The 14,032-nt window shown below is 46.4% G+C and overlaps 1 protein-coding gene across 2 annotated transcripts in view; it reads right to left on the bottom strand.

Annotated features, from left to right (window-relative positions):
• Positions 1-14,032, bottom strand: part of LOC146861727 (myb/SANT-like DNA-binding domain-containing protein 2) — a 739,320-nt gene that overhangs the window by 544,079 nt on the left and 181,209 nt on the right. For both annotated transcript variants that reach the window (XM_085646104.1, XM_085646103.1), the window contains exon 3: positions 13,717-13,777. In XM_085646104.1, coding sequence (XP_085502230.1) covers positions 13,717-13,777 — 61 coding nt within the window. The remainder of the gene's footprint in view (positions 1-13,716; positions 13,778-14,032) is intronic.

The following is a 14,032-nucleotide window of genomic DNA, read 5'->3' as shown; positions in this document are numbered from 1 at the left end:
CTCCCGGGGCCCCCCACCAGACCGATCATTGCCCGGCTATTAAATTTCAGGGACGGGTACATCATTTTACGTGTAACTCGCCAGAAAGGTAGGATCAACTACCAGGGCAATGTCCTATCATGCTTCATGGTATGGTCTGTCTAATTTACTATTGTTGCCACCTGGACACTGTCTGTAATGGGGGCGCTGTGCTGTATTCTTGTGTTAGTGAGATGCAGAGGACACGGGTGGTTAATGGTTTTACACATCTGGGATATGGCCGCTGGATATTGATTCATTATGGCGGGCTTAAGACCTAATGCTTCTACTCCCTGCACACAAATGGTATGTTATCCTCTCCGCCCATTGTGCGATCTACCTCGCTATCTGTGAGATACTCCAGGACCCGAAGTTGCAGAGTTATGCCACTTGCCCTTGCTCCTACTTGCCCTTGCTCCTACTGTCACCCCCTATGACCTCACTAAACTGTCCGGTTGGATGGCCTGGGGACAGGAGCTTTTCGCAGTACGTCGGCGGCCCCCTCCCGACCTTCTCGGGGAGTGGACCCTGCCGCTACGTCCCCCAATGGGTATACCCCACACTATGTTTCACTGTAAGTTGTTTCTGTTGGGATTGTTCAAGTTATGGGTGTTTGTCTTTGGCAAATTGGGTTTGCTAAAGTGGGTGGGGTTCCTTTTTTTTTTTTTTTTTTTACAGTCAAGGTACTAGGATCATAAGTCATATTGTAACTTGTACACCTATGAATGGTCGCGTGCTTACTATGTGGGGCGGCACGCAGTGTGTGCTAACTGCATTTGAAATTTAGAATGGGTAAGACATATAAATGCTTAACTTGGAATATACGTGGTCTCAAAACCCCCAAGAAAGTACACCAAGTGTTAACATATCTTGACAGACACGCTGTGCAAATCGCTCTATTGCAGGAAACACCTGAATCAGCAAACAGAGGCTAGGGTGGCACACAAGTGGGCAACTTTTAGATTGGCGTCATCCTACTCTAGCTACTCCAGAGGGGTGCTCATCCTTGTTAAAATGGGTGTTTTGGCCGCTACACACATGTACGGACACAGAAGGTCGCTGGGCTATGGTACAGGGCAAGTTCGGAATGTCTGTCATAACGATTGTTAATATTTACGGTCCTGTAGTGGATGATCCGGCACCCTTGCTCAATTCGGCTGTCCTCTGGGGGGGCGACTTCAACACCCATCTTGACCCACAAGTAGATAAATCCTATCCGGCAGGGGCACGCACTGTCAAAGAGGCCCAATGTGTTTGTGATGCCATGGTGGAGATGGGTCTTGTGGATGTATGGCGCATGCGCAATCCGGATGCCTTACAAGGGACACATATCACTAAAGCATACAAATGCTGGTCTCGACTGGATTACTGGCTGGCGGATGAAGAAGCTAGCGGGTGGGTCACACGGGTATACATATTGACGCGCACATATTCTGATCACAACCCTGTGGGTCTAGATATCTGCGTTCCCACAAACCTCCATCGACCTTTCACCTGGCGGTTTAGGGCCAAATCATTGCTGGATCCTATATATCACGAGGCAATTAGAACAGCTATTACACAATATTTTGACCTCAACATAGGTTCTGTGGACAGTCAGGCCACGCTCTGGGAGGCGTTTAAGTTGACGATAAGGGGGATGTGTATTGGTACCACAGCAGGGATCCTTAGGAGACCAACTGTCTAAAACGGAAAAGACCCTGGGGGAATTAGAGAGCCAATATCAGAACTCTCCAGCTGCATACACACTAGCTCGCATACAAGACTTAGCAGTCGAATACAATACATTGGCTGACAAGGAGGCAAAATACATTGCTAGGCGACATGTGGCCGGGCATATGGGGAGGGGAAGACCTGGGAGGTGCCTGGTTTCTAGGCTGTGCTTCAGGGCCGATCACCACCCGATTGATCAAATAATAGACTAACGGAACCACACATTTTACACCACTTGCGATAGTGGATCAATTCAAACAATTCTACTCGGCTCTGTACCACACGCGGGGAGGTATGGCAGATGAGGCACTGGATGAATATCTTTCAGACACGGCCTGTGCATGGTTGTCGGACGCTCATAGAGACTATCTCAGCTGACCCATAGATGAAACTGACGTGCGAGAGGCTATTCACTCTCTTCCGAACAATAAGGCCCCCGGGCCGGACGGATTAACAGCAGAATTTTACAAAGCCTATTCAGATCTCCTTGTACCCCACCTGTTAGAGATGTACGCGGAGGCGCATGAGTCCGGGGTCCTTCCGCCTTCCCTCAGACAGGCCCTGATTATTGCTCTTCTAAAAAAAGATAAATCTCCCACGCTCTGTGAGTCCTATCACCCTCTATCGCTAATCAATCTAGACACAAAAATTCTCGCGAAAATATGGCCACTAAAATCCAACCGCTAATGCCCCTTCTTGTCCTCCCGGACCAGTCCGGGTTTATTCCAGAGCGATCCACATCTCATTGTTTACGCACCATTTTCGCAACGTTCCACATTCTGAATTCCGAGTTATCTGCAGCTGCTGTCATGCTTGACGCAGCCAAAGGGTTTGACTCGATACAGTGGAAGTATATGATGCGTATCCTATACAGAATGGGATTCCTCCCTATTTTGACGCGCTGGACCAGGTCCTATACACAGACGCATCGGCGAGGGTGTGGGTGGGTGGCCTTACCTCAGGGCCTTTTCCTATAGAACATGGCACTAGACAGGGCTGTCCTTTGTCCCCACTCTTGTTTTCCCTTGTTCTGGAACCGCTAGCGTGCAAAATCCGGCAATGTCACAGAGCGGCCGCTCTTAATTTTAATCATCGACTGGTTTGTATATCCATGTACGCGGACGATATGGTCCTTTTCATCGGTGATCCACAAATACATCTATCCCCGATCATCCAAGAATATATCAGATTCGGCCTCTTCTCTGGACTCCTCATCAACTGGAAAAAATTGGTTATTATTCCGTTGACACTGCTCACAACCCCGCCTCAGCTGGAGTATCTTGGGATCTGGGTACACCGTGACCCCGACACTGTGATAAGAGAAAACTACGGACCAGCTTACAGCACTCTGGTGCAACAAGTGGACAGGTGGCCCCATCTCCCGTTGTCCCTTGCAGATTGTGTTGCAGTTATTAAAATGATTGTCCTCCCGCGATTTTTATACCTGTTCCGATGAAACTTAACAGGCATTTTTTTTTTTTTAAACGGTGCAAACACAGCTAATGAGATTGGTGTGGGGGGATAAACAGCCTCGAAAGGCTTTAAAGGAGGCTGGCATCACACATGAGAGACCTATTCCCTGGGGGTAGTTACGTCACTGAGGTAGACCTAGAATATACCCACAATCCTACATTCCTGTTTCAATACTTCTGTTACCGCCTAAAGCGTGCACTGAAGGATCATTACCCCGACTTCCCTGCCGAAACTGCTATACTTCAATCACTCCAACTATTACTGGTAGCCTCATGCAAGAAAAAACTAATTACCAAATTATATAAGGGGGTGCAGGATGAAACGGTTTGTGGGCCGGATCGTAGTCTAGAGCGCTGGAACACATTAGTAGCCCCTCCGATCACTATGAAAGAATAGGAACAAATTTGCACGTTAACAGGTCGTCTCGCACCAAATGGCAACCTGTGTATAATTCATTTTAAATTCATTGAGCACCTTACCATACTTGCAAATAAAGTTAATGAATATGGAGCCCAGGGTCTTCAATATTACTTCATCTACAACCACTGGTAGTGACCAGAAGAGAGATAGAACCTTGGGCAGCATGGTCATTTTTAAGACATTACCCCTACCAATAATGGACAGGTGTAGCCCATATATGCATCCTAGGTAAGTTGATATTTTCTCCATCAGGGGATCAAAATTCATTTTTGCTATAGTAGTTACTTTGGGGCTGATACGTACTCCAAGATACACGGCTGAATAGACACGCCGAGGGTCTTGAAAGGTGAGATTGTCCATACAGATGACCTGTGTTATTCAAGGAATATCCTGAGATTTTACCAAAATCTTCGTCCATAGCTTCTATTATCCAGATTGCACCTTGGGGTCAGTGGTAACGATAGCGATGTCGTCGGCATATGTAAGCACCTTAGTCTCATACCCTTAACTGATAATAGGCCTTATCCCCTGGTTATAATTTATAATCTTCTCGATCAGCGGGTTTATATAAAGTGCAAAAAGAATGGGGAGCTTGGACACCCCTTCCTAGTCCCTCTCGACACCCTTATGACATCTGATTCTTCTCCCATTAGTTAGAGTGGCGCATATGGAGAGGAATACATAGCTTTGATAGCATTAGTCGGGGACCAAAACCCCTTAATGCTAATATACCCCATAGGACCCTCCAATCCACCCGATCAACGGCCTTCTTAGCATCAAGTAAGGACATAGCCATTTGTCCCTCTGTTCCTGCTGTAATCTCGAACAGGGTTATCGTCCGCCCTATATTATCCTTGGTCCCTCTGCCGGGTATGAATCCATGCTGCCATGGTCACACTAAATGAGATATGACCCTACCCAGCCAAGTTGCCAAGATTTTAGAATAGATCTTGCTGTCTGCGTTTATTAATGAGATTGGCCAGTACGAGGCTGGGTTATCAAGACTTTTACCTTTCTTAGGGAATATTACGTCAGTGCCCTTCTATGACTCCAGGGGGATCCCGCTATATTGCCCCCCAAAAACAGGTCTAATAGAATAGGAGCTAGCTGGGGTTTAAATACCTTATAAAATTCAATGGGTATTTTATCAGGCCCATAGCTTTCACCCGAGAACAGATGTTGCATGGCTTCCATGACCTCCTCAAATATTAATTCTGCTTCTTGCTCAGCCCTAGCAGACTGATCTAGAGCCGCCCCGAGACCCCCATTGAAATTACATGAGAGATATCCAAGGGTAACCCATCATCTCCCTTGTATAAGACCTGATAAAAATCCTGGAATATCCCAAGTAGATCACTGATCTCTGTAAAAGTACTTCCATCTTTCTCTATGGAGGATACCCTACTTCTATCTTCCTTTTGCAGTATACGCAACACGAGCATTCTACTAACTGATTCTCCAAACTCGTATATTTCATTCCTATGGGACTGATATTCTTCAGCTGCTCTCCGGTTAAGCCAGATATAGATTTTTGCCTTTAAGGCAATAATTTGAAACCGGTTTTGGCCACCCCCTACCCCTGTGATATCTGTGACACATTTCTTGCTCTGCCTCTGCCAATTCACTCAGCCACCTTTCTTTCTCAGCCTGGAGCGGTCTCCTCTCCAGGGCCACAAAACTAATGATCCGTGATCTGGGAAGGGTTTTATCATCTGCTGCAGCCACCAGTGTCTAACTGCCGTTGCATGGCCAAGTGTGGTCGGACAAAAAACTAGATATCTGCACTTTGACGTTTCGATTCAGACCTTGCTTTCTCAAAGATCGCTTGTCTGAGGAGGAAATACCCAAAGAAGATGAGAATAGCACTTGGTCTCGCCCCCTCCCTAAGTGGTTACCTTAATACAAAGGGTACCCTATGAGTCAGCTGGACTTCTTGCGCCCAATTCCAGCCGGACAGTTCCCGAAGGGCTGTCCGTAGGAGTTCCACAACATAGGTTTGGATGTCTGAGCCCTCAGGCCCTTCCGGGACCCCAAGCAAGCAGAGATTGTTACATCTCTGGCGGTTTTCTTGATCTTCTAGCTTTCACTGTATGTCCACTAGTCACGCTTCGTGAACCACAGCATGTGCCTTAGTGACAGCGAGATCTGTCTCAGTCACAGCAGTTCTAGTCTCCAGGTCTGTGAGTCACTCCCCAACGATGTTACACACCTTAGTGAGTTTTCTGACTACCCTTTGACTTCCCTCAATGCAGTTTGAGCTTCGAGACTGTCTTGACTCGTTTCTTCGCGATGCATTGAGAGTGCCTGGTAAATAGCGTCTAGTGTAGGGGAGTCAGAACCGCCTGCCCCCTGTAGATTCGCAAAGAGGGAGCCAGTCAGGTGCTCTGTAGGTGTACAATATCAAGCTAGATCCTTACCCTTTAAGGATCGCTGGCATGATTTTTTTACCTATCTTGCGAGCTGTCATGGTGCTGCTCTTTTTGCCCTCTTCAATGTAACTGTCATTCTGGCTAAAGCTGGAAGAGGTGTCCGAGCCCTCCACAGACCACTCAGCTGCGTCAGACAGTGAGAAAAAGCAATCACTAGTTTCCTTTCTCATCTCAGATTTGGCAGCCTCTGCGGCCCTACTGAAGAGGGTCCTTTTTGCAGGGTTATCCCCAAACCTTTTGCTTCTTCCTCCTATTTTTTTCCTGACCTGCTATTGTTGGTTTTAGGACTCGGGGCACTTTACCACTGCTAATCAGTGCCAAAGTGCATATGCTCTCTGTGTAAATTGTATTGTGGATTGGTGTTTCTGAGTGCACTGAGTGTGCCAGGGCCTGTAAATCAAATGCTACTCATGGGCCTGCAGCACTGATTGTGCCACCCACATGAGTAGCCCTGAAAAGGTAACTCAGACCTGCCACTTCAGAGTCTGCGCGCAGTTTGTAACTGCCATGTCGACTTGGCAAGGGCACCCACTTGCCAGGCCCTAACCTTCCCTTTTCTTACATATCAGTCACACCTAATGTAGGGGCAAGGCACCCCTGTGGACAGGTTGCAATGTATGTGAAAGGTAGGACATACCCTGGTGTGTGTGGCATGTCCTGATAATGAATTACTGCCAATTTTGTTTTTTACTATTGCAAGGCTACCTGTTTCCTTAGTACAGAATGGGTATTGGTTTATAACATCTTATAAATATGACTACCCCTGGGAACAAGGTAGGAAAATAAAGGTTAGCATGTCTGAACTCAGAATCTAAAGATGCATCTTTAAGTAAAGCTCATTTTTACATTCTGGGTTTGAAAATACAACTTTTAGAAAATAGGTATTTTCCTGCTTAACAATCCAGTATACCTCTGCTGGGTTTGTAGATTGACTGTCTGGTTTTGGAATGACAGGTGCTGGGGAGGAGCAGTGGCTCCAGAGAGTCTTGATGGGTCAGGGATGGGCTAAATAGACCTGGGCTGCATTTCACCTAAATGGTCCAGGTCTGCCTCTGACAATGCTGTCCCCACCTCCTGCCGGGAACCTGGGCCCGAGAACGACAGAACTGGCTTAGACTAAGCACAGACACTCGCTGCCTGAGAGGACAAAGGATTTTGGGGTATAAATATTGGGGCCCAGGCCCCAGAACTTTAGAACTCGGTTGGAACCAAGAAGACTGCCAAGAAGAAGAGCTGGAGAAGCTGCGAGGAGGGACTTCAACTTTGCTGTGTGCTTTGCTGTGTTGGCCTGCAGTGTTGGGAGGGATTATGCACAGAACTATGCGCAGGAAAACCAGACCTCAGTGAATAGGGGTGTACCAACCTACCACATTAGTACCCAAAAATCCCAGACCGACTAGCTATAGTGTATCATTCGTTCTCCTCCAAATATCAGCGATACAAATGATTATACAACCCAGAACACAACACTCCGACTCTCTCAGAAATCCCGGGAGCAAGACGTACTCTTTCCCTCACTCACTCATACTTGTCCACAATGAGAATAGGCAGAGTCACTGAAATAGTTCCAAACATTTATTTTAACTATTGTGCTTTACAATACAGTATACGTGCCAATGCTAGCAGCAAAAAGCATAAACTCAACACAGGTAGCATTGTTACAATTCCATAGAATACAAAGGGAGAAGTGATTTTATAAAGACTGTGGAAACTAGGGCATTTAGGCCTAACCACCCTCCCCCTGACTAGAAGAAATGTATTTTATATAAAGGACGATCTCCGGGCTTTGACAGCAGACCGCATACCTGAAAGCCTGGATGTATAGTTTACATCATAGGAAAGGCGGAGCTCTTCTCCATGAAACTGCTTTCTCCAAGTGTGTTAAAACAACATGCAGCAACGTAATATCAAAGCACGAGTCTTCAATACTGCAGCTGTGTGTAGCATGTTATGTCTAGGTGCTAGGGACTGACCAGAACAGAGTAACAAGGGGCATGGTTTATCGACCTTGCACATCGTGTTCAGACTAAACGCCAGGAAAGCCAGAGAACACGAAAGCAGCCTGTTCTCATGTGAAAGGCACAGAGTCTTGCAGAAACAAAGGTATGTAGTAACGTGCGCAAAAGCAGCAGCACGGCAGCCAAGCTCATGCTAACTTAGCGATGTCGAAAATGTCTCTAGGAGCCATAGAACAGCAGTGGCTGCTTCTGTCATGGGCAGTGAAAACACTGGACTAAACTATCTGCAATTTCTTTTGTGAGATTCTCCAAGGGCTTGAGGTAGAGCTTGCCACCTGTTCAAGAAGTCTCAGGAACAGCAAAGACTTCAAGTACTTCTGCAGTCAGCACTGTGGACTGTGTGTTTTGTACTGCACCAGAAGAAAAAGCAACCAGACGCCGTCTACGACGCCGCTGCCAACTCCATGTCCTGAGGGCACTGCCGCACCGCAACCCTGATCTCACCGACTATGCCTGCTGATGCCGCCATCGAGCCGCTGCTTGCACCGCGACCTGATGGCACCGCACTCCGCACCGCCTCGCTTCACATCGTCGATCTGGTATCCCAGACGACGCCGCTTCATGCAGACATCGACACAGCTGCTTGCACCGTGGCGCAAGGGCACCGCTAGTAAGTTACATGACGCACCGTCCTCATCCCGTACCGTAGCCTTGGTCTACCGAAGCCGGCGCCATCGAATCCAGTTTGTCAGCAGACGACAGCGCTTCAGCAACGAGGACGCTGCTTGTAACGTGACCTGCGAGCACCACATCACCTCGCACCGCAGGCCTGATCTCACGACACAGCTGGACGACCGTCACCAAGCCGCTGCCTGCACCACGATCTGAGGGCACCACAATCCGCACCGCAGCACCAGACGCCTGCCAGCGCTCCTGACTTCAACCGCGAGAAGTTTGATCTTCAACGCGTGTGACTTCAAGGGCCCGGCGACTCCTGCACCGACCTCCAGAACCAACACCGTGCTTCTGGAGCTCAACGAGAGGTCGCTGACGCCCTGCATTTCTAAAGCTACTGTTTTGTGGGTCTTCACAACTCCGTAGTTGGCCCGCAACGCCGCAGGTAGCCAGAACTGTTTGGAATTTGTTGTTCACAATGCCATGATAGCCCCAGACGGAGCTATCGACTTCAAGGAACTTTATTTGAAGCTTATTTTGATAACTGAGAATTTCTAAGTACTGTATTGTGGATTTTTTATCATTTTTGGTCGTCTTAAGTATATAAAAATATTGGATATTTTGCAAAACTGGGGTGGTGTCCTTTTGTAGTGCTTACACTGTATTACTGTTGGTTATGTGCAATGCTTTACACACTGCCTCCGAGATAAGCCTGACTGCTTGTGCCACACTACCAAGGGGGTGAGCAAGGGTTATTTTAGGAGGGTAACTCCCTTATCCTTACTAGAAGGAAGGGTCCCTACTTAGACAAAGGTGCAAACCCTTGCCAAATAGAGATCCCCATTTCCAACACTCCCCCTTCTGCAATCAGAGCGTTGATGAGCTTGTGACAAGTTCTTTAACCTGGCCTAGTGATGCACAAGTTGCAAAATTAGGAGGGTTGTAATTACGCAAATCGTGTGAGATTTCAAGTGGCAGTGGGCTCTGTGGAACATGGCTTAAATTCCCCCTTGTGAGAGTCATAACTGTGTGATCAAAAACCTCTGTATTTGCCATGAGCCCTTCATCTGGATTTAGAGTGTTGCCCTTAATATTAGTGGTTTCCTTTAGCACTGTGGTTACATTGCCCTTTGCTAGGACTGGGGGCTGGGTAAAAGAACACATGCATACCTTCATTATGCTACATGGCAGAGGCTCTGCCACCAAGGTTTTACTTCCATGAGGCCGAGGGCTAGACCCATCTTGTGGCTCATCACACGGCGTTGTTAGGGCTGTATCCACTGGCTCCGGCTGTTCTGACACACTCTTAGCAATCTCTCTATGCGTCTACTGGTCTCGCTTCAGGGTCGACCCCTTCACGAGCTCCACAACTGTAGGGCCGGCCGGACGTGCACCGCCAGAAGTACCGCCTCTCCACTTCCGCTCAGCCTTCGATACCTGAGCAGGAGGAGAACGTCGTCTTGGCCATGGGATCGGCACCACGACCTCCTCCCCTTGCCCCAGCAAGCCCGTCTGGAAGAAAGGACAGGCCGCCTTCACTTTCTGGGCTCTGCTGGTAGTCTTGGGCCCCATTCCCACTGTCGAAGCATGGCAGCAAGGGAGAAGCAAGGTGGTGGATGCAGCGCATTAACCGGTGTATATACTGTGAGAATGGAGTAACCTGGAAAGATGTGAGTGGCCCTTGATGCTCTCCATAGCCGCTTCAGAGCTCCTGGGACCTGTCTGCGAGCAACAGTGATTCTGAGGGGTCTCGCTGCCTTTAGGTGTCTGGTGGCGGCCGTCCTGTAGCAGGGCACTCTTTCTAGTGCATTCTTTTGTAGCTGGTGGTTGTTTTATCAGTTGTATGCAATATCCAAATCGTATGATGTTTAATATCCATTTGGCTGAGGTCACTTTCCTCAATCCTGGAGGAGTTTTATTCTCCCTCCAAGCAGGTGTTGAGTGTGAGGGGATGATGGTGTAATAAGTCACTTGCTGGAGGGAGGAAGCCGTTCCACTATGTGGCTGCGTTCTTCATTCTGCACGACCCAGAAATGACTGGATTAGTGTGTTTGGCACTGCCACTATTGTCTTGGTGTTTGTGTTTGACTTGTGCCCTGAAAAGTATTGATGCGTGATGCACTTGAAAAACTTCCTCTGCCTACTGGTGTTCACAGGTGTGGGTTCTCTGTATGTGTCTCCTGAATCGTAGGGCTCCCATGGACTTTGTATTATCCTTCTTGAGTTGCTGAAGGGCATCATCCACTGTATTTGCAAACAGTTGCTCCACATTGAAAGGAGCATTGATCATATGCACCTGTACCTCTGGTTTGAAACCAGACACCCTTAGCCAGGCATGACATCTTAAGGTTGTGCCCACCATAATTTCTCTGATTGCTGTGCGTGATACATTTGATACAGACTTTAAGCAAGTATTTGCATTGTTTTTCCCCTCTTCTGCTGGGAATGCTGTCCTTTTGGGGGCATTGTTCCAGCAGGTGCTTCATCAACTCTGCCAACTCGTCCCACTGTTGGTACGCATATCTATTGAGCAGAGCATTTGAGCTGGCTAATCTCCATAGAGTTGCTGCACCTCTTTCGAATTTTTACCTCACCATATCTATCTTTTTGGATTTGTTATCCAGTGGTGGTCTGGATGTTGTTGCCCTCTTTCCAGCTGTGGCAACAATGACGAAGGCTGCTCGCACAGTTCCTCATATGTATAGAGTTTGTTTGTTTTTTTGCGGAGTGTTTGTACTTTCTCTACCCTTGGCGTTACTGCCCTGCAAGTCGCAGGTTCCTTAAAGGCTTCTATTTCCTGAACCAGTATGCTTGGCAGCATAGGAAGGGACTGATTTCTGCTTTGGGTAGTCTCTAGTAGGAAACATGATTGTGCTTTTGCCTCCTCTAGTTGCACACCATATTTTTCAGCTGCTCTCTTTATCAATTGCCCATACATTGCAATGTCATCATGAGGCGATGGACTAGACAGGTATCTGTCAATCCCCTCCTGGGGAAATCAGTCTTGACCTCCTGCAAATGAGTCTCCATATACTCAGACTCCTCTTTCCTGAAACATACCGATGGACGCAGGATCATCTTCCTTGAAGAATTGTTTTATCTCCTCTTCCTGTGGCTCTGGTATCATAGGGGGTCAAACTTCTTCTGTGTCCTTGTCAATTTGCTCTTTTTCAGTCAACATTTTTGGTGGAATTCGAAATTCCTAAAGAGATGTGTCAAATTTAGTTTTGTAGTATCGCAGTCATTTCTGCCTTGTGGGGCCTCTTCTTTCACTCGATTTCTGCATCGAGTGTAGGCATCGATTTCCTCTTTGAAGTTGAGGATTCTTTCGTCAACCCTTTTTTTGGTACCTCCCAACTCGGTTTGTCTTTTGACGGCAACACTTCCGGACTTCCATCGTCTTTCTACGTCGTATTTTCGGATGTGCGCCTGCATGCAGTGTCCTTGCTATGAGACCTCTGCTTGCCTTCTGTTGATGAAATTTGACAGAGAGACAACCCTTTGTGATTTTGAGTTTGAGTTTGATGATCGGGACTCTCCCCAGTACGTTTTTTCGATGTTACCTAGGCTCGCCTCTTCTTGTGTTTAGTTGCTCCTTCTCGATGTCAATGATCCTCAGCTCACCATCTGAGCCTTCTCTCTTGGCGAGGTTATCTTTCTCCTCGCTTGGCAATCCCAGGTCTCTCAGCGATGGCTTGAAGTCTCTGCAGGCCTCACAGACACTTTTGTGGTCTAACAGAAGGCAGAAGTTGCACACTTGATGGTTGTCTTTTTGTGCAAATTTAAGGTGGCACTTATGGCAGATTTGAAACAGGGGGGCCCTTGTACTGGCATTCTCCGGTTCACACTTGACTTGTGTAAATTGACGAATAGTTATTTGGGACCTCTTTTAGGTGGTCTTCTCTGATATTCACTTGGCGAACTTTAATCTAAAGTCTTTTAAAAAACTAGAGAGCCTTCAGCAATGCTTACAGACTCAACGGCGGGAAAAAAAGAACCTGAAGATGGCAACCAAGTAGAGGAAGGGCGCATGACGTCCGAAGAGGCTAGATTAGACAGCAAATGGTGGGACAATGTACGTCTAACAAAAAAATACAAGAAAGAGAAGAAGAAGGACTATCACAATGGAGAATTTGGGACCACGCCACTAGGTGGTGAAATAATGCACAGAATGTGAATCCAGAAAAAATTCATACTGCAAAACAAACATTAAATAGCATTTAATCATCATCATAAAGACAAAAGATTATTATTAATTTACCAGTCTTGCAGGTAACAAACTCAGATAGACTAGATAGAGTTTTGGGGAATAAACAAAACTACAGGCCGAGAAACGGTACTTTGTGTAAACAAGAAATATAGAAATGTAATAGGCACACATTCTGCCCTTCGAGAAACCTACAAAGTAAATGCATTTCTGTAACATGGATATCCTAAGGACCCAAACTGAAGTGGTTGGCATTGCATGCTGCTGTGTAAAACCTTCCCTGTGTTTGGGCCTGATATTTTACTAACGTTTGCATCCAACTCAGTGTCTCACGATTTAACCTTCCCAACTACACCTGGTCAAACACTGTCCCATGTTTTTCTACGGTACCAAACTTGAGCGGTCTAAAACACCAACACCCAACCAGCCACAATCAAATCTTTAAAAAAAAAAAACACTACTTTTAAATAGTGCATTGTAAACGATCATATTAAATGTCAACAAAATATTCGCAAAAATGCCTCACCAATTCCGTTAAAATAGCACTCTGTGTACGGTGTTAAAGGGCTATAAGGCAGGACAACACAAATTATATGACAAGGGCGATGGGGATCATCTACTTAACAGCCAAGTAACAGACTTGAAATCAGTCTGCACACGTTTTTGAGCAGCATTTTAAATGTCAGTGGGAAGATTACCATTAAGAATTTGCAGTACATTTAAAAAGATGCATAAATGTAAACGGAAAGTATTTTGCCACAAATTTAAATTTCATACATTCAATTGATGCGGTAAAGTTAAACCATAGATTTTAAAGACGTACTGCAGCTCTTCGGATGACTCCGATTTCATTTTCACTGGCTTCTTGGGGGCACTTATTTCAACTAAAAAGAAAAAAAAATGTATGCATTAATTATAAGATGACAAACAAACATTTCAAATAATAAATAAGCTAGCAATGGCTTTATGTTTAACGTTTTGCAGAATCCCGTTTGCACATGTCCACATGGACTGCAAAGAAGAGAGTCACTCTGACACTAACACCTTAATGTTTATAGAATATTTGATTTCTGTAATATGAGACTGTAGTTAAGTTGCAGAGGCAGAGTAAAGGCTATGTATTACTTTAAGCTGATAAT

Source organism: Triturus cristatus, chromosome 3_1 (genome assembly GCF_964204655.1).
Source record: "Triturus cristatus chromosome 3_1, aTriCri1.1, whole genome shotgun sequence".
Lineage (NCBI taxonomy): Eukaryota > Metazoa > Chordata > Amphibia > Caudata > Salamandridae > Triturus > Triturus cristatus.
The sequence above is the reverse complement of the archived record's forward strand: the minus strand, read 5'-3'. Positions and strand labels throughout refer to the sequence as shown.